General features: G+C 37.0%; 3 protein-coding genes across 11 annotated transcripts; 1 reads left to right on the forward strand and 2 right to left on the reverse strand.

Moving 5' to 3' along the window:
* LOC109721727 (pentatricopeptide repeat-containing protein At2g16880-like) lies at positions 5,099-12,906 on the reverse strand. Of its 6 annotated transcripts, none has more exons than XM_020249485.1 (5): positions 10,163-12,906; positions 9,239-9,600; positions 7,726-8,112; positions 5,614-6,795; positions 5,099-5,526 (listed from the first exon to the last, which is right to left on the reverse strand). In XM_020249485.1, the coding sequence occupies exon 1, from the start codon at positions 12,685-12,687 to the stop codon at positions 10,303-10,305; it is 2,385 nt and encodes a 794-aa protein (XP_020105074.1). In that variant the 5' UTR covers positions 12,688-12,906; the 3' UTR covers positions 5,099-5,526; positions 5,614-6,795; positions 7,726-8,112; positions 9,239-9,600; positions 10,163-10,302. The 6 variants fall into 6 exon arrangements, with proteins under 6 accessions (XP_020105074.1, XP_020105073.1, XP_020105072.1 ...); XM_020249484.1 differs by having other exon boundaries at positions 5,614-7,373; XM_020249483.1 differs by having other exon boundaries at positions 5,614-7,614.
* LOC109721525 (anti-sigma-I factor RsgI6-like) lies at positions 5,160-8,034 on the forward strand. The gene is made up of 6 exons (XM_020249174.1): positions 5,160-5,172; positions 5,282-5,557; positions 5,649-5,815; positions 6,262-6,360; positions 6,627-7,409; positions 7,684-8,034. Exons 1-6 carry the CDS (start codon positions 5,160-5,162, stop codon positions 8,032-8,034), a joined length of 1,689 nt encoding a protein of 562 aa, XP_020104763.1.
* Positions 13,441-20,429, reverse strand: LOC109721728 (protein NPGR1). Of its 4 annotated transcripts, none has more exons than XM_020249488.1 (6): positions 20,326-20,429; positions 19,400-19,753; positions 19,061-19,316; positions 17,175-18,391; positions 16,933-17,080; positions 13,441-14,039 (listed from the first exon to the last, which is right to left on the reverse strand). In XM_020249488.1, exons 2-6 carry the CDS (start codon positions 19,595-19,597, stop codon positions 13,729-13,731), a joined length of 2,130 nt encoding a protein of 709 aa, XP_020105077.1. In that variant the 5' UTR covers positions 19,598-19,753; positions 20,326-20,429; the 3' UTR covers positions 13,441-13,728. The 4 variants fall into 4 exon arrangements, with proteins under 4 accessions (XP_020105077.1, XP_020105078.1, XP_020105079.1 ...); XM_020249489.1 differs by lacking the exon at positions 20,326-20,429 and adding an exon at positions 20,237-20,310; XM_020249490.1 differs by lacking the exon at positions 20,326-20,429 and adding an exon at positions 20,129-20,248 and having other exon boundaries at positions 19,400-19,694.

Raw genomic sequence — 21,054 nt, forward strand, 5'->3', positions numbered from 1 at the left:
CTTAATATTGTAAGACATATATNCTTTTTGTTGAAATATATATATATATATATATATATATATATATATATATATATATTTCAAAATATTATCTGAGCAAAATCAATTAACTTTTGCCTAATCTATCACGATCATATTTCCTGATAATCTATTCAAGAGACAAATTTAATTTTAGGGTACTGAAGATCCATCTCTTAAATAAGCTTAGGTCACATAAAATTCAGATGAGCGAGAGTTAGAGAGAGAGTGCCTGTTCGGCCTAGATGTTGGAGAAGTAATTTCTATAAAATTGATTTTGATTGGAAAAATTAATTTTGGTTTAAAACTTAATTAAGAATGTTTGACTGAATTTAGATGGAAAACAATTTTTCTGAATTAATTAATTTTATAAAGCTATTTGCAAAAAAAATTTACTATTTACAAATAATATTTTTTTTGGTTAAATTTTATTTTAAACTAATTTAACACTTGAATTTAAATCTAAATTTTAAATTTTAAATTTGAAAAAAAAATTAAATTTTGATATTTTAATTTAAAATATTAATTTGAAATTTAAAAATTTAAAGTTTATAGTNGCAAAAAAAATTTACTATTTACAAATAATATTTTTTTTGGTTAAATTTTATTTTAAACTAATTTAACACTTGAATTTAAATCTAAATTTTAAATTTTAAATTTGAAAAAAAAATTAAATTTTGATATTTTAATTTAAAATATTAATTTGAAATTTAAAAATTTAAAGTTTATAGTTTTAAATCTAAATTTAAATTTTAAGTTCCAAATGAAAATTGAAAATTTCAAATTTCAATCTAAATTTGAAAATTTGAAATTTAAAATTTATAATAAAATTTCAAAAACAAAATTTTAAAAAAAACTTAAATATTGAATTTTAAAATTTTAATTTTTTAATTTGAAAAATAAGACTTATGATTGGAAATTTAAAGTTTTAAGATTTTAAATTTCAAAACAAAAATTTTAAATTTTAAATTTTAAATTTTAAACTTAAATATTATCTAAAATTTAAAATTTTGAAATTTAAAATTTAAAATTTAAAATTTAAAATTTAAATTTTAAAATTTGAGATTTGAAATTTGAAATTTAATATCAAAATTTAAAATTTAATATTTAATATTTAAAATTTTGAAATTTGAAATTCAAACATAAAATTTAAAATTTAAGAGTGAAATTGAATTTAAATTTACAATTTAAATCAAAAACCAATATTAAATTTTAAAATTTGATCCCAAAATCATAGACAGATTTTTAAAAATAGGTTTTAGCTGCTTTTCAGAAAACTGATTCTAGAAATTAGAAACCAAATTTGAAACAATAATATCAAATGCTCTATTAAAATAATTAAATTTTTGTTCTAAAATTACTTTTTAAAATCAAGGCCAAACCTCCAAAGAGAGAGAGAGAGAGAGAGAGAGAAAGAGAGAGAGAGAATATTTGATTACACGTAAATACGTACGACAGGCATGCATGCATGGTGTGTATAGAAAAGGCTATATATGACTCGAATGGGGCCGTCAAAAGAAAGTATATATATATAACAACTTTTTCATTAAAACCCCTACGACAACATTCCGGCCCAGTAAACAGAAACTTCAAATTTTAGTTTTCTTTTTTTTCTGGAATTTTGAAACTAGAGTTGCTTTGTAAATTAATTTAGCAAATTAAGATCCAAACCTTTTCTAAATAGTTGGCTAAGAAACTATTCTAAAAAGCTATTTAAATGAGCAATAAAGTTCTTGTTCATGTGGAGTGCGCATTCAAAAGCCGTGCTACTTAATTAACTGTGTGTTGTCGTTTCCTGTGTGATTTTCTCCTCTTGTGTCATTTTCGTTTTCTTTCCTACCTGTGTACTGCCACTCCTTCGCGGTATTAGCCAACTAGGGACGAATTTTGTTCTTTACTCCCTTCGGCCTGCTGCCCCTTCGTCGATGTATCTTCTCTAAAATAGGATACATCCCTGTTTAATCAAAAAAAAAAGAAAAAAGCACGTAACTTTAAACTTTGGAAGGTCAAAAATAATCCAAAAATAGTTCCAATCTTTTCTTGTATAATAATACTATAAAATTTTAATGACAACTGCAATATGAGAAGCATATATATAATATTATAATCATTTATTCTTCCCTCCAATTCCATTATTTGTGTCCACGGCTGCATATTATTATACATCAAGCTATTACAAAGATGCCAAGAAAACACACATAAGTAGACACTTGCCCTCGACAACACCCAACAGAGGCTATACTTGGAATTGTAGAGATATTGCATTGCATACAGTATAGAGCCTCCATTTGGGATTGCAGAGATTATGTTACGTGCGGTGAAAAAATACGATGAAAAATTATTCAGCTTGTTTCCATACATAATATCACATTGCGCATATCGTGATCAGTTAGTTCCGATATTTTTTGTGCAGTACCATCAGAAAATGAAAAAGCATGTTTCCATATATTTTCACTCCGCTGGATACACTTTGCGTAACAACGTTAAATGAGCCTAAATACCAAACGAGTTTAGACTCTAGATTCTGGAGGCAGGAAGTACTATAATTTTTTTTATCATGATTCATGAGCTTGAGGTTAAATTGTCAGTTAATTAATTAATCCTCAAAAAAAAATAATTAATACCTGTTTAGGGAAATAAAAAGATAAGAGGTACATTAAAGCACATTAAGTACCAAAATCTCTCCTTAACAAGATTCTCAAAAAGAAAAAGAAAAACAAATCGTAACTTATAAATTGCTGGATTATAAATCCCTTTGGTGGCTGTATCCGGTCACATAACAAAATAGGCAAATTGCAAGCTAATTACTATATTAGTTCATAGTATATTTCCACATATATATGGTGAGTAATATATATATGGAACCAAAACGTATGAAATTATCTTGTTTCCAAATGTTTTTCGAAATTGGATCTTCTTTCCAATTAAGTTGTGATGGAAAAATATACACATCCTAATATCTAACAAAAATTTGCCATTTATATATATGTATATATATGTTGCATGTGTACGTTCCTATTTCCACATTGGCCCTTACAACTTGTTTTCATGAGTTTTTCTCTTCCTTGAATCTCTCTCTCAGCAAGAGAAATGAAGGCTTTCGTGGTGAAAGTGGTGCTTTTCTTGTTATTTTGCGCTCTTTTGAAAGGTGTAAACTCTATCTTATGATTTATATATATATTTTGCATTCACAATATTATATACTATTTCATATAAAAGATTAGAAAAGATAAGGCCTATGCATGAAATGTGAAATTTGCTATAGCAGATTCTGCCAATTGAGTTAAACTATACATGTTAGTTTGAAGTAACAAATGGAATTTCTCTTGATATATGATTGAGTTAAAGATAGAGTAACCTCTTATTTACAGTGTGTTATGGGAGAAAAATGCAACTTGCGCATCTATTATTAAGATATGTATTTTACAATCTTTTATTTTAGGGTTTAGATAGCTTCTCATCGATTTCTAGTATTAAAAGAAGGTAGTAATAAAATTAATGTGAAAAAATGGCACTTGGACGGTTCTAATGTAAGATATGCATTCGAAAAATGAATGCGTGCGTACATTTGCTTGGTCTTAGAAAGTGTACTAAAGTTACTACTTGGATTTTTTTTTTTTTTTTTGAGAGATAGATAGCACGTTATCCGCTTTGTTTTATTTCGAAATAAATTTAGCTAGAAATGTGAATCAACTTGGATTCCAACTTAAAATTTTGGATACCAACCACCAAGCCTTTTGCCACTTGCTCTAGGGACTGTCGGTACTACTTGGATATATTATAATTACTTTCTTTTTTATCTATTTTGCTTGTCCAGGATGGGTGGTGCAATCGTTATCTTATGATTATTCAGCAAGCATCGAGGCAAGTGTTTTTGAGAAACTCTCTCTCTCTCTCTCTCTCTCTCTCACAGAGGGTTGTGAGTGCTCAGCACTTCTTTTATAATTTTTTGGGAAAACTTCAAAAACCCCCCATGTGGTTTCGTGCATTCTCACTTTGCTACCCTGTGGTTTAAAACGTATCAATTTACCCCCCTGTGGTTTCATTTTTATCTTTTCGGAAGCTTTTTCGTTAATATTTCGTTAAATTATATACAAAAAACTTCAGATAACTATCTATATTTATCGAATAGTCACTTTAGTATCCTTTAATTTTAACTTTGTCACTGATTTTAAAAAAAAATAAATAAAATTGATAATAAAAAGATAAAAACGAAACCACGGGGGGGCAAATTGATACGTTTTAAACCACAGGGTAGCAAAGTGAGAATGCACGAAACCACAGGGGGGGTTTTTGAAGTTTTCCCTAATTTTTTTTCCTTTTCTTGTGCTAGTATTATTTTTTTTGTTTTTTTAGAAAGAAAGATAATATGCTATCCATTTTATATATTCTTCTTTTTTAAAATAAATGTAGCTAAAAATATAAAGCAATTGGGATTTAAACTTAAAATCTTAAATATTAATTATCAAGTCTTTTGCCGCTTGCGTCAGATAAGCTAGTTTTTGTATTACTTTTGTTATTGTTGTTTTCACCGTAGATTCTTGTGCTACTATTGTTGTTGTTGGAGTGAGGAATACACATTTTGGCTCTAAAAGCAGCACTTAGTTAACTTAATCATGAATAGTGAATAGCTAATTTTATGATATTACATTATCTTTCTGATTAACAAATGCAATGTTAATTGAAGAAGCAACGCTTAGTCAAAGTCTGCAATTTTTTATGAACTGCAAAACAAAGTCAAGCCAAACCAGGCATTTTTCTTTTAACTAATTATTCAGTTTCCAGTACATATTAGTTTAATTATAAGCTCTGCTTGGTCAACATATATATTTGAGCAAAACCAAAACGAAAATCAATTATCTTAAACTGACCGCTCATCCCTACATGAGTAGCAAAAAGTTTAATGTGATATATGAAACCTTAATTTACATTTTCAATATAGCGCATGCATTTCTAAACAGGCTACTTTTTCCGCCAAAAAAAAAAAAAAAAACCTATCTTCGACTCCATATACAGATTTGCAAGCACGCGTGTGCGTATGAAAGCGCACTTCTGTGAATTCCATTAACATTTAATATAATTTATTCCCTTGGAATTTGTTATTTCCCTGGACATTGAATTTTTATGATCTCCATTGATAAATGTCAAGCCTAAGTACATTCCTATCTCCATAGTTTGCATCAACTCCAAATTATCATTACACAATTAAGAAGCACTACAGCATTTTGGCATAATTAAGTTGTACCCCTCACATTCTATACAGGACGATACCAAACTACCATCTTCCACACTAACAACTCTTTTTACCATACCCAGTGCTTAGCTGAGCCACTGAAACCGCAGTATGGCGGGGGGATCATCCGCAATCCCGAGTTTAACGCCGGCCTGAGAGGATGGTCAAACTTCGGCTTTTCAACAGATGCTACGAGGGCCTCCGCAAGCGGCAACAGATTTGCAATTGTCCACAGCAGAAGAAAACCTTATCAGAGTGTCTCCCAGAAAGTATACCTGCACAAAGAGAAACTCTACACTCTCTCTGGTGATACTTAAACGACCACTCAATTTCATTTGGGAGTGTTATGTATTTGAGCTCACATTTGCCGTGATGCTGTATTTGCGTTGTGCTCTAGCTTGGGTACAGATAAACAAAGGAAATGCAGTCGTCGGAGCTGTATTTAAGACGACCAGCGATGGATTTGTTCACGCCGGCTTGGTCGAAGCCAAATCAGGTTGCTGGTCCATGCTGAAAGGAGGGCTCACTGTAAAGACTGCAGGACCAGCAGAACTATATTTCGAGGTGAGCAATCTTTAGATTAAGGGAAAACTTCACAAAGCGCCTCAACAGAATAGCGTATTTGTGCTCTGCTACAGTATGGTTCAAAGTGAAGCATTTTTTTCCCCGGTTTTTGCTATAGTTTTCCATAAGGACCCATCCCATCATTAAAGGTTTTAACAAAGTGTAATTTTTAATGCACCATAGATGATAAAGTGCTACATGCATGATAAAGTAGCATTAGGTCCCTAGGCAACAGCTACACTTTGAACTACATGGTAGCAAACTGTAACTGAGCTATAGCATAGCGCGCTTTGTGAAGTTTTCCCCTATATTAACAAAGTATTAAAAAGAAAAAAGAAGAAAAATAGCAAGCAACTGCAATTTCAGCTGATCAAGTTTTCCACAGAAACAAAACATTTTTTGTGAAAACAACTACTAATGAATAGATGTCGTCTACACTACTGCAGAGCAAAAACACAACAGTAGACATATGGGTGGACAGTGTCTCCTTGCAACCATTTACCGAAGAGCAGTGGAGAGCTCACCAAGAAGAGAGCATCAATAAGGTAATTTCTACGGCCTGAAACAACTTAATAAACGCATTAACATTAACAAAGAAGTAATTGTCATGAATAAAGCAGGTGCATTGAAATTGAGCAGGTCTAACTATAAAGAACAATAATCAGGTTCAATGTACCTGCTTGTTAGTAACAATTCCTGCTCGATTAATATCATTTTGCCAACACAATAACCATATCCAACCCTTCTAAATCTTTTCTTTCAATGCAAATGAAAACAAGTAAAATAAAAAAACTCAAAATAACACATGAAGGTTCGCAAGAAGACGGTGAGATTTCAAGCCATAGATGCCAAAGGAAACACCATACCTGGAGCAAACATCTCGATCCAACAAACCAGATCGGGATTTCCCTTCGGCTCATCTACCAATGAGAACATCATCAACAATGCAGCATACCAGAACTACTTCGCCTCTCGCTTCACTGTAACCACATTCGAGAATGAGATGAAGTGGTATGACACAGAGTACATGCCAGGTAAAGAGGACTACTCTAAAGCCGATGCCATGCTCGCCTTCACTAAAAAACACAACATTCTGGTCAGAGCGCACAACATCTTCTGGGATGACCCAAAATACCAAATGGGATGGGTGAACTCTCTCAACAAAACACAGCTCTGGAGCGCCACGTGGAATAGAATCAACTCAATTATGTCGAGATACAAAGGCCAGGTCATTGCTTGGGATGTAGTAAATGAGAACCTCCATTTCTCATACTTTGAAGATAAACTCGGAACAGATGCATCAAAGGTTTTTTACCAAGAAGCTCATAAGCTCGATGCCAATACAATGATGTTCTTGAATGAGTATAATACACTTGAGGTGCCTCAAGATTGGGTTGCGAGCCCAAGTAACTACCTTCAGAAGCTAAGGGAGATACAGTCATATCCTGGCAATAGTGCGAACATGGCGATAGGGCTGGAGAGCCACTTCGGCGTACCGGATATTCCTTTTATGAGATCGGCTCTTGATGTTCTTGCAAATGCAAAGGTGCCCATTTGGCTTACAGAGGTGGATTGCGCAAACGATACAAATCAGGTATGCGCATAAGTAGTTGCCGAAAAAGAGTCATTAGTATCAATGTATCTGAATATTTGTTTTGTGAATTTGAATCACCTTAACAAACAAGTTTATTTCAGAAAATTCATCAGAATTTTAACAGTTTTAAGAACCGCCAACCACAAATAAGAAGTTAGGACCAGTTTCCAAATCATCTATAGTAGAGTGACCATAAAATTTTTGCCTGAGAAATGGTAAGACTTCAAATTTGTTATTGATATTATACAAAACTCCATAATGAAACTCAATACAGCCAAAATATTTGGAAGAAATCTTGAGAGAAGCTTACGCTCACCCGGCTGTCCAAGGGATCGTAATGTGGACGGGCTGGCATCCAGGACCGTGTGACAAGATGTGCTTGACGGACTCCAACTTCAAGAACACGCCCGCTGGAAATGTAGTTGACAAGCTAATTGCTGAGTGGAAGACTAGACAAGCAGTAGGCTCGACAGATAAAAATGGTTACTTTGAAACCCAACTCTTCCATGGAGACTATGACATTATCATCAGCCATCCATCTGTGAATTCCTCATTGCAGAGCTTGAAAGTGGATTCTGGAACTCGGTATGAATATATGATCCAGATCCAAGAAATAAGCATTTAAGCTTCACAGCTCCAGAGACTGCTGACTGTACTGTGCTTAAGCCCTTCTATTCTCATTTGTCATAATTTGTTTCCTATTCTGCAATAGAAAGTAATAAAGAAAATATACGGCAAAACTTACTGTTGAATGTATAATTTTAAAGCCATGTTCTCTAGTAGTTTAAGATTTTATTGAACGATAATTATTTCACGTCGTATCAGAGGAGGTTCTGTTAGTCTCATTTAGTTTCTTCCAATTTAATTTAAGTCCACAACTTGTGTGTATTAAAAAGCCTCAGGCCCAAATTTGAGGAGAAGTTGAATATAGAATATTAAAACACCGGTTCCCAAGTAGTTTAAACTTTCAGAGAATAACAGTTGTTTCACACCTACATTTCTCCATTGAATTTCAATACATATAAAGGATCATGAGATCCTTAATGTGATTTTGCGTATGTTACACAAATAGTGAAATCAAATAATTATTGCCATAAATCACAAGCTTGGTAAAGAAGCAAGGGAGAAACTAGAGAAGTACTACGAAATAAGCTCCAAATTTAATGACTAAAGAAAAGATATTGGATTAGAAGTGGATGGCACTTCAATGAGGAAGAGTTTCTGGTACCACCAAAACTTGAACCTTTCAACAAGCCAATTCCATGCTTTCTATGAGTTCCACATTATGAGATTCTACATTATAACACCCTCAAATAAGCCACCTGATTTCCAAAGTATTCATGAAACGTCATTGCTCCAGCAATTAGAATCAACTTCATCCTAACATGCAAAGCGAATCGACTTATACATGTTCACTAAGCCCTCATGCTTTAAACTTGTGATCAATGAAAAGTAGTATTTATCTTTCATCTGTGCCATTAGTCAGCATCATTCTCATGTATGACACTATTTTCAGTAGAAGTAGAGTTTCCTCCTAAATTAAGTTGATGAACAGGACTCAACAAATTTGTAATGGGAAGATGTACCTTCTTGAGGAAAAAATTCACCAAGAAAAATAAGGTTGACCATTTAATTCATAATTGAGTATCAGAAGATATCTTTTGCATATTAATCCAACTAAAATACAAAATAAATGAAGCAAGCAAGCAGGAATAAGAAAGAATAAATTTCAATAAGCAAAGGTGAGGTGCAACACTTCTATCCAACCTTACATAAGGAATGAACATGTAATTCAAAGACAAAGATATGCCAGAGGTACAACAAGTTACCGCAGAAAATCCATGCAGCTGTGCTGAACAACTGTACAAAACTAGATATGACTTATTTGATTGCTCGACCAACTGTGAGACAAGTATGTCAAGAATAAATACCCCAAAATTTCTCATGCGTTTCAAGCAAAATTGCTCAAAGGTGTGACACATCTGCAAATGCTAAACAACAATGAGCAGATTTGATAAACCATCTATCAACAAGTCAGAGCCCAAAAGCATTTGACAGCTGGTAGATTTAGTTGTTCCGCAATCCACTATCTTGATGCACAAACTCCATCAAAAACCACCAGAGTTCAAATCATTCTGTCACAAAAATGGACTGTAAACCAGAAGCATATAACTTCTTGAGAATACAATATCTGAAAATGAATTGAAGAGCCATCAGCAAATTAAACAATCCTATGTTATAGAGATTGCTAAGTATAAGCAAAAAGGAAGGTTCAAATTTAGAAACAAGAAGTTGATCAAAATCAATAAGTTGAACCAGGACACTGCTGTAGTTTAACACTATAGAGACAATTTCACCGTCTGTGCTACAGTTTACGTTTGCAGAATGAATATGTACCCAGCAGACCATCAGTTTTAGAGATGTATATTTGGAAGAAATCAGTTTTTGATATGCTAAAAGTGTACACTACATAGCATACTGGTAAGCAGATTTTCCTATACAAGGATATGCAACAGCATACATTTAAGCATTTTCTGCAAACACGAGAGATCCCTACACTACTATATCTACACTAGTTTTAGTGCCCTAATGCAGAACAATTGCCAGCCCAATCAGTAAACATGAAGGTTTATAAGAAGCTCCATGTGAAATAATAACAATTACAAGCGTCACATAGAGAGCTAATGACGAAATTATGTAACATACAAGAAAGGATAAAAGCAGACTCATGCAAGATATATAGGGGTACGCACCTCAAGTTGTACATGAATATACTTCATCTCAGCTCCTCTTGCAATCGAGGTATCTGAAAATTTCACTATTCACGATTGAGAAGCCATTTTCCTCAGAGTCCATAGAACCAACCAAGGAGGAACAAGGTATTGAAACATTTCTATCCAGGTCCTTTTGTCATCCTTTTCTGCCTCTTGATAAACCCATCCATCAAAGTAATGTATGCAGAACTATTGATAGGCAAACCCTTCTGCATCATTTCTTCCAGAACAAGTTTAGCTTCTTTGAAGTGTCCGCTACTGCAGAGCTCATTAATACGCTCCGTATAGCTAGCAGAGATGCCATCTTTTGAATCTACCTCAGCATTTGTATCTTTCACCCCTTCTTGATCTCTTTCTGTTTCCGGAAAGACAAACTTTTCAGGTAATTTTCCAGTTTCAACCAACTTTGTTAGCATATTCTGTGCTTCTTCTGACCTTCCAGCCTCAGAGAGAGCACACAAGACAACATTATAAGTAAAAGCATCAGGATGTAATCCCTTCTCCTCCATATCAGCAAACATACGCAATGCATCATCAATCTTTCCCTCTTTGCATAATCCTTTGATGATAGTATTGTAGGTTATAACATCCACCTTCTTCCCTTTTGACACCCACGACTCAAATAGCTTCAACGCCTTTTCGACCTTGCCACCATTACAAAGCCCATTCATGAGAATGTTGCAGGTAATAACATTGGGCTTGAAGGAATTCTCCACCATCTTGTTATGAAACTGGAAAGCTTTCTCCAAGTCCCCTTCCCTACAATACCCATGAATAATAGTATTATACGTGGTCTCATCAGGCACCAGCCCTCCATCCATAAGCTCATTCAACTTCTGAATCGCCTCCTCTGTCTTTCCCGTTTTGCAAAGCCCACTAATTACCGAATTGTAAGTCGAAATCCCCGGCCTTATCTTCCTCTCGTTCATTTCTTCCCAAAGCTTCATTGCCTCATTAGGGTTCTCATCCTTGAAGTACGCGGAAATCACTGTCCCATAACTAACCTCATCAGGCACAAACCCTCTCTTCGGCGGGCTTCTTAGAAGCTCGCAAGCCTCATCAAACCTTTTCTCCTTACATAGGTTGAAGAGCACAACATTGAGAGTGAAAGTATCCATCTTGAGACCTCTCCCTACCATCTCATCCATCAAGCTGAAAGCTTTGCTCACATTCCCTGCTTTCGAGTATGCACTAATCAAAGTATTGTAGGTGATGAGATCAGGGGAGACCCCTTCCTCCTCCATCTTCCTCAGAGAATCAAAAGCTTCGTCCAATTTCCCTTCCTTGCAGAGCCCTTTCACCATGATGTTGTGGGTGACCAAGTTGGGGCGAACCCCTCTCTCACACATTTCGTCGAGCACCTTGGACGCGTCGCAGCTGCTCCGCCACTCGAAGCACGCATCCAGCAGCGTGTTGTAGGTGACGACGTCGGGGGGCGCTGTACCGAGCTTCTCCATCTCGCCCTTCATGCGGAAGGCCTCCTCAATGCGGCCCTCGCGGCAGAGCCCCGCGACGAACACGTTGTAGGTCCACACGTCGGGGACGAACCCCGACGTCGTCATGAGGTCGAGCGCCCTGGTGGCCTCCTTCAGCCACCCGAGGCGGGAGTAGGCGGCGACGAGGGTGTTGTAGGTGGCGCGATTGGGGGGGACGCCGCGGGCCTTCATGTCGGCGAGGAGGGCGCGGGCCTCGCGTAGCATGCCGCGGCGGCAGTACCCGTCGAGGATGGTGTTGAAGGTGACGGCGTCGGGGGAGCAGCCGAAGCCGGCCATGGCGGGGAGGAGGGCGAGGGCGTCGGCGAAGCGGCCGCGGGAGCAGTGGACCTTGGCGAGGATGTTGAAGGTGCGGATGGTGGGGGTGACGCCGAGAGCGAGCATGTCGGCGTAGACGGCGAGCGGGGCGGCGGGGGAGGATGCGGCGGCAGGGGAGCGGGCGAGGGCGGCGAGGAGGGTGTTGGAGGTGAGGAGCGAGGGGCGGAGGCGTCGACGGCGCATGGAGTGGAAGAGCTGGGCGGCGAGGTGGGGGAGGCCGAGGGCGGCGTAGGCGGAGACCGCGATGTCGAGGAGGGATCGGGAGGGAGGGGAATGGGGGTGGAGGAGGTGGCGGTGGAGGAGACGGCGGCGGTCGAGGGGGACGAAGGAGAGGAGGAGGGAGCGGGCGTCGGAGAAGCGGCGGAGGCGGAGGAGAGTGGGGAGGAGGTGGAGGAGGGAGGGGAGGGAGACGGAGGAGGGGTCGGAGGGGAGGCAGAGGAGGCGGAAGAAGCGGAGGAGCGGGGAGGGGTTGGAGAGGGAGGGGGAGGAGGCGGCGAGGGAGACGATGGAAGGGAGGAGGGAGGGAGAGAGGGAGAGGCGGGGGAGGAAGGGGGATAGCACCTGGTTCAGCGGCGGGGACGAAGGGGATTGCGCCGCGAGCAGCGCCGAGGACACCGCGGCGACGAGCTCCGCCTCCTCCGGCGATGGCGGCGCAGGAGAGGGAGAGGGAGAGGGAGAGGGAGTGGCCGCCATTAATGGGGGGACGGAGGAGCTAGGGTTAGGGTTAGGGTTAGGGTGCCGGGGAGGGAGGAGGGAGGAGAGCGGCGGCCATGGAGGCGAGGAAGTAAAGAAGCGGGTGGGAGAGAAGCAGACGAGCGAGCTAAAGAGCTGTTAAGAACTTAAGGGGCCCGAAAGAGATGGTCACTGTACATTTCACTTACAAATTCTAACAATGTTAGCCCTCAAAAAAGTTTATAGCTTCTACCATAACCTCAATTTAAATTGTAAACTCGTATGTGCATAATGTAATTTATTGGAAATTTGGAATCAATAAGACCATTTATGTCTCTCAAACCAACTTAAATGTGCAAACAATTCCACCCCAAAATGCTGTGGCAAAAGGGACGTATATATTTGATAAAACTTGACTTTCAGGTTCTGTTAAGTTTTCCTTCTTGTACAAGAATCCTAACTTTAACAGAACCTGAAAGTCAAAAACATGATGATCATCATTATTAGAGCAAAACTTTTCACTTGCAGTAAAAATTTGATCTGATTTAACTTAACGAACATGTAATTCGCAATCATTTCAACAATAAAATGACTTCTATCAGCAATTAAATCTTCTGCCTGTTTCACTTGCTCACACTGAGGACTCAGATTGGTACTGCAAAAGACCCTTAATAGGAAGTTCCAGCCAACCACACGAAAAGCAAGAAAATAATCACACTAACTTGACAAATAATATGGTTTTGTCTGCAGCTTTAAGCACACAAAAGGGCCATCTCATAGTAATCAAACATCAATAATGAGTGGAAGAGTGATAACAGATGAGCAGAGTTGATATACTTAGACATTACGACGGCAGAAGCAAGGATCTGCAGAAACTATTTGAGGTACCTTTCCGATTACTAACCAAAGGAATAGACATCTAATTTTGAACAAATATATTTGGAAACCGCCTTGAGATGAAAAAGCACATGTAACTTTTTATGTTTCTATTTCTACAAGCATAATTCGTGAGTTTCTTTGTCCTTTTTTTTTCAGGAATAGTTTTACATGACTGGATAGCGATCACTCAAAATTGTGCACCGGGGATGATTGCCTGAGCTCGTATGCTGCCTGGAAACAATCTGCAGCTTGATGCAGCGATCCTTCCATTTTTGAGATGATGCCGAGATTCAACCATGCCTCATGATTTGTGGGGTCCAGACGAATGGCGTTCATCAAGAAACTTCTCGCAATCGGCAGGGATTCACCTCCAAGCATCCTTAGAATTTCCGCCATGGAAACCATGCTCGGCACAAAGTTCGGTTGGATTGAGAGTGCGACTGAGAAAGCAGCGAGTGCCTCTTCATGCATTGATTGTGCTTCCAATAGCAAGCCTGAAAATATCAAGCATTAGATAAGAGGGTGTGTGAGACGTGATGACTGAGGACTCAGAAAATTTGTGATACTAATAGCGAAGGAGAATAGAACATAGTATAATTTCCCACTGACTTTTGCAAAGGAGTTTCTGAGAAGTACGCATGTAACAGATATTTACCTATTACGGCATGATTAAGCCGCAAAGTTATCAAACAGTGGCTACTCAAAAATTGCTTCATGTTAAAGGCTTTACCTTCAGCAACTAACTTCTACGATACAGCCATCAATTGTGGTTAATGTTCGGAGGTTTAAACCCAGTAGAGAAACATAAAAGTACACCGAGACAATATACAAATAGCATAGCATGAAAAATTACAGAAACAAAACTGTCTTATCCAGCCTTTATAAGAATCGTAGAGAAAAGATGCAATTACACAGATTGTGAACATTTACCAAGAATAAATGTACTCTACTTGCTATATAATTAACTGAATTTCAGAAGAGCTTATGTTCAATACATTTGGAAGATATAGCTTCATAGCTAAAACTAAAACCTGAAGCCCAAAATTAGAGTAGCAAAATGATAGGAACTCTAACATTCATGCATGTAAATATCTCCTCCAAAAGCGTGCATACTTCTATCCATCAGAAAGTAGAAACATCATATGATTCTCATTTAATGCTTTCTTCGTTCTTCTTTACCTCTCATAGCCATGTCTTAGTGACACCTATGAGTATAGAAGATCAAACATTCCGTCATTACTAAGGATCCCACTGAATAACTCGGCTTGTCAACTGATGTAAAAAACTATTTTCGAGTACTTCGTAGGCCTTTTAGAAATCAGACACCATAACATTTCCTAGTTTCACCATCTTCAAAATATTTTTCATATCGCAGAGCATACCGATCTATTCACAACTAGCGATCAAGATAATTTTTGAACTATCCTCTTTCTATTATCATATTCTCTTTTGCTGGAATCATTTGATTTAAACACCTTTTGCATTTAATACTGCATTGGTCTGTAGACCTCCAATCTTTTAGTTTGACAAGTTTTCGTCTCAACTTGTCAATCATTGCTACCAACCTTATAGCATTAGCTTATTAACCATTTTCCTGACCTCTTCTCCTGCATATTGTGCAAAGCAATTTTACCAAAGGCAGTCTATGCGAGCAAATATTCAATCATATCAAGAATTTGAGTGTATATCACCCCTTGTCTACTCATAGATATGAATGTTGCTCAATCCAAACCGAATTGCCAAACCAAATCAAAGCAATTTCGGGTGATTCAGTTTGGTTTTATTAGTATGGGGGTCAGTTTTACAAAATAAGAACCAAACAAAAGGCACACTGAAGCTATAGTGCATATTAGTCGCCAGACAATGATCAAACATTGCAGTACTAAGCCACTGCTATCATCAAATAAAAGATTTAGGCTATAACTAAAAAGATTAATCATAATTAAAAAGTCAGATAATAGGTTGAACTTACTAGCCTGGGTGGAGTTTCTATGCAAACCAAATAAAGAAACCAACAGAGCGGAATTACTTAGGTTCCGTTTGTTACAGTTCGTCCCTGCTAACCCACCTCCATCCGGTTCTATTAAAAATGTTAATATAAAACTCTATAAACCAAACCAAACTGGCCAACGCACAATCCTAGCTGCTTCATGAAGATCCTAGGTGCAGGCCATCCGAATTTCGATAGCATGTTGGGTATATAATCGTCTCTCTCATGAGAAACACATAATACATAAATATAAGCAAAATAGGCACACAAGTATGTTACCTAAGCACCCAGACATTGTGGTTTGATGCTGTGAATATTTCTCATTTCTATTTCGGATAAACCATTACCTCCTTATTTGACATAGTCATTTCTTACAGTAGCTTACTTGAAACTATAATCTTGTTGAGTTTTGTCGTACTTATCCATCATCCAATCTAAATTACGTCCAAATGGACTAAATATTGACAAAAAATGTGCGTGACACCTACCTGCCTATCAATTTTGAGATTATGATGCATTGCTTGCCCGCATAGTGCAACCACCTGCAGAGCATTGCTTTGAGTTACTCATCCTACCTTAATTTTGTTTGGGCTCTGTCATTCCACCACTAACGCATCTTTCCAAATCAAGTAACCTTTTTACACCTATAAGAGAAACGACCATGCAATATCTAGAATCTTTGTAAAATCTTTGATAATAAATACACAATTTCATATCAAGCTAGGATGTTGTGCCCTAAGTCGTTTTCGATGATGAGACTTTCGAATCGACGATTGGCTCAATTATACTTGATCTAGAGTAATATAGAAAACAAGTTTTGTGATTTTCCAATATAATTTTCCTAGTGATTTAATAGGCTCAAAATCAATAGCTAAAAATAAACATCTCACAAAAAGTGATGATACACTACTAAAATTTTAAATCGGAGGTACTGATCTCGCCGTAGATAGTATACAGAACTTTCTATTAAAACTTCATCTAATTTAGATATTTCTACACTGTTAAATTGAAAAAGGCTCACATCAACCACTAAACTTGTTGATTTTGAACCGGTCCAATCGCTGGGCAAATGATATTGAAAAATTACAAAACTTATTTGCTAGATACTTCAAATACTCTAGATCAAGTTTAATGGAACTAATCATCAATTCAGAAGTTCCATCATCTAAAACGACTTACGAACACGGAGGCCTCCGTGCTCCTCAGAGCATAGTATACCGCCTCATTTCATATCATGGAATGTGCATAGTTGTCCTGAAGCATATAGAGAGAAGATAAATAAAAAAGGCATATGAAACGATCAAATGTATAGTCCTTATAAACAACAATAAACATATCTCCAAAAAATAGTAGAAACCTAAATTGTGTCAGCAACGTCTATTTTGCATAATATTTACCTGTAATGTGCCATATCTTGGGGAAGGAAGAATTAATAGACTTAGCTTTCTCTAAGCACTTTTTTGAATCAGCCCATGAGCCAAGCTTAGTGTAAATAGATGCCAAGTCCAGCCATATTTCCATCTCTAAGTTTCTGCTCTCTTCAACCTGTCAAAATAATGCTTCAGTTAAAACAAGAAATATCGAGATGCACTGAGAAACATTAGCTTATTTTCCATTATAGTTAAAAAGACAAGTATACCTCATACTTAGGGTGCCATATCTGAAGCTCTTTTTGCGCTTGAATGATGGCAAGCGAAATCCTATAAGTGTCTATTGCACTCTTAGATTGCCCTTGAGCATCCTGAAGAAGTGCTTTTAGTCGGAAAAAGTTCAACTGACCTGCTTTTTCAGTCTCATCTATTGCAAGTTCGACTATTGCTTCAGCTTCTTTTAAGTTCTGTTGTGCTGATATAACAAGAGCTAATAGCTTCCAGCCAATAACGGAGCTTCCATCTACCATATCCAGATATTTGGTTGCATTTTCTACTGCCGCATTAAGGTTTCGTTGCATTAAACTCTCCCTTCCTAGGCTATATATTACCTCAGGGTCATACTTTTCAATTTTAGCAGCATTGTTTAGCAACTTTAATGCATTATCTCGTAACTTTAGCCTTTCGGAATCAGAGATAGAAGATTTGGAACAACATCCATAACAAGCCCCAAGTAAGTGACTTGCAACACCAACTAAATGTTTTTCTTGATTCTTTACGGAGTCAATCGCTTTGGTTGCAAATTTTATACCTTCAAGTGCGTATAATGGAACTTTGCAGCATAACTTTGCTCCCAAAAGAAGTGATGGAATATGAGGTTTGTGCTCTTTCTGACAATGTCCGACAACTTTCTTTAAAATGTTTAATGCATCCTCATCCATACCTGCAGCACTATAACAAAGTGCAAGTATATACCATCTCTCAGCTCTACTATAAGTGCCTGGCAATAGCTGTTCTACATGACTCGCCAAGAGTTCAAATTGTCCAGATAATGAAAGTGCAAAAGTTAGATGGCTCATGATATCAGGATCCCAACTTATTTCTTGAAACGCTAGCTTTCTCATGAGTATAAGCAACAGCAGAATTGCCTCCTCCACGTTATTGGAAGGAGTTATAAATCCCGAAACTTGCCGACATTCTGCAGGTAGAGTTATTTCACTGCCGCTATATAATAAAATAACAGCTAAGTCTTTTTGCAAGCTGGCCCACTTTGTAAAGTCTAAATTCCAAGGTCTAATAAGAGCTCTGCGATAAGCTAGAACAGCTTCTTCAAGACAACCAGCCTGTATCCATAGATTGGGAAGTAATTCAAGAGCTTTGTGGAACATTTCTATCAGTTTGCACTCATCTTCAATGCCATTGGGTACACCATGAGGCCATGCAGATTCAACAATGTCTAGAATAATTTTACACTCCACTGCAGCATCTGCTAGCAATAACAGATGGATCAAATACAAACATCAGGACAAGTATGTGACAATGCTCTTCAGAGGTAGTATAACTTCGGAATGCCATCAAATGATTGACTGATCATACTTTTTCTAGGTATTTGTCAAAATACTAGCAAACTAACTAATCATGTCAATTACAAGTGAAACATTCATAACAAAGACAATTTTGACAAATTGTTGCTGTAAGCAGCGAAAATAAACACCTACTAAACAAATAACAAGCAATGTTCAGCAATAGTGTTAAAATTGATAACAAAGTGTTTGAACATTAATATAAGGCATTGATTAGGAAAATGCAAGAGCAAAGAAGAAAATTTTATCCGTAAGTCATACTCCATTGTTCGAAACATTCACCATGCAACGAAGACCAAGTAAATCAACCAGGTGGGTTTAACAGCATTAACAAATATCATAACACATTCTCCAAAGGTACACAAGAAGCACCATATAGCATCTGCGCCGTGCTTGTGCGCTTAATTTCACCAACCAAGATTTGAAAATTTGACGCAACAGCACGAGAAACCAACACTAGCAGATTAAATCAAGTGAAATTCCTACTGTCTAAACAATGTTTAGTTAAAAAAAATAATCCTAGTGCCAAATGTTAAGAAACATTGCAACCAAAGAACACAAAATTTCCGAACCTTTCACTCGACCGAGCCCTTCCAAGGACTTCGATTTAAGCAATATCGCTTCAAGAAGCAAACTAACCGAATGCATTGACATTAAACTCGACTGCAAATCCCCCCCCTTGGCACGACCCTTACGCCTAAATCTCTCTGAGATAGCTTTAATCATCCTAGGCCTCAAACCTCGAATATCAATACCCTCAAACACTTGCAATGCTGCGTTAAAATTTCCCCGCTGATACTCCAACCGGCCCAATAACGCCCTGGCTTCCTATTGTACGAAAGTTTTCATACAAAATCAATAATAAGAATTAATGCCAACTTGCGCAAAAAATTAGTTTAAGAGAAAAGGACCTCATAATTCAATGATATGGTTTCTCTTAGCGCAGATTCAACATCGTCTACTTCGCTATTATCATCAAACTTCGATTCCCGATCTCCAGTCCTCGACGACGAGAGGCAACTTACAGAGAAGTCCCTCGTCGCGAGGGACTCCGGCGACCGGGGTTTGTCCTCAAATTGAAAATGCTCTCCACTACAAGTGCACAACATGGTTTACAGATACAACTCTCTTCTTCTTTCCCCTGTAGCATCAAGTAGTAAGCAGCATTGGGTATATCTTGGTTTTCCAAATTCTTTGGGTATTTTCCTGAAAAAATCCCATTTTTAACAGATCAAAGGATCTGAACACATTACTGGATCAATAACCTGAGCAGAAATAAAGTTTCTAAATTAGAAATGAAACATCTTAATATATACCAACGTAAACCTAATTGTAAAAAAAAAAAAAGTTTGATATAAAAGGAATCAAAAATATTTCCAATTAATCTAGCAAAACAAACTAAAAAAATAAAAATAAAAGCCTAAATCGAGCATATGATCCAACATTTCGAAGAACCCAATTGAGAAAACCACAAGAAGAGGAAACCAATGCAAATCCACATCTTATGTACAAGTTTAAGTCCAAAAGCAAAACTAATTGCTTAATATAAAAGGAATCAAAAACAATTCCAATTACTCAAGCAAAATAAAACAACAAATTAAAAGCCTAAATCGAGCATATAATCCAACATTTCGAAGTACCAATTTGAGAAAACCACAAGAAACTTCGAGGAAACCAATGTACACAACATGTTTAGCCCCATTTACAGAGTATAAATCGTGTAAACAACGAAAGAACACAAAACACACCATTTTTCATTTTTTTTAAAAAAACGGAGAGAACAAGAACCAGTTATGGAAATTCGCAAATGTCCAAAATAAATTAAAATTTTTTTTACCGTCGAAAGCAATTTGACGAGGCAATTTGACGAGACAACTTGACGAGACTATGACAACGAAGTGACACAAAGAAGAACACAAAACACCAACAAAAGCTACGGGACAGATATTGACGAGCAGGAAAAAGAAAAAGAAAAAAAGTTACAGGCGAAACTCTTCTGTAGTATTTCCTCTAGGATTGATCAAATAATTAAGGGAAAAGTTCAAATACCCCACGTGGTTTCGTACTTTTTCAGTTTAATACTTTACAATTCCAAGCGTATTAAGTTAATATTTTTTCGTTTTGCACTTTCTTATTTTAATATTATGTGATTTCAAGTATATCAAATTAGTACCCTATGATTTCGCACTTTCTCACTTTAGTACCTTGTGGTTTCAAGTGTATTAAATTAGTACCCTATGGTTTCATACTTTCTCACTTTAGTACCATGTGGTTTAGTATTTCGTTAAATTATATGCTCCGAAATGGATAATAAAAAGAGAAAATTGAAACCACAGGATACTAACTTGATACAAAAATAAAATCACAGGATACTTACTTGATACACTTGAAACCACAGGATACTAAAGTGAGAAAGTGCGAAACCACATGGTACTAACTTGATACACTAGAAACCACAGGATACTAAAGTGAGACAGTGCGAAACCACAAGGGGGTATTTGAAGTTTCCCCACTAATTAATTAATGTAAAATGATTAAATAGCTTTTTTTTTCGTAAACTTTAAAT

Source organism: Ananas comosus, linkage group 15, assembly GCF_001540865.1.
Source record: "Ananas comosus cultivar F153 linkage group 15, ASM154086v1, whole genome shotgun sequence".
Taxonomy (NCBI): domain Eukaryota; kingdom Viridiplantae; phylum Streptophyta; class Magnoliopsida; order Poales; family Bromeliaceae; genus Ananas; species Ananas comosus.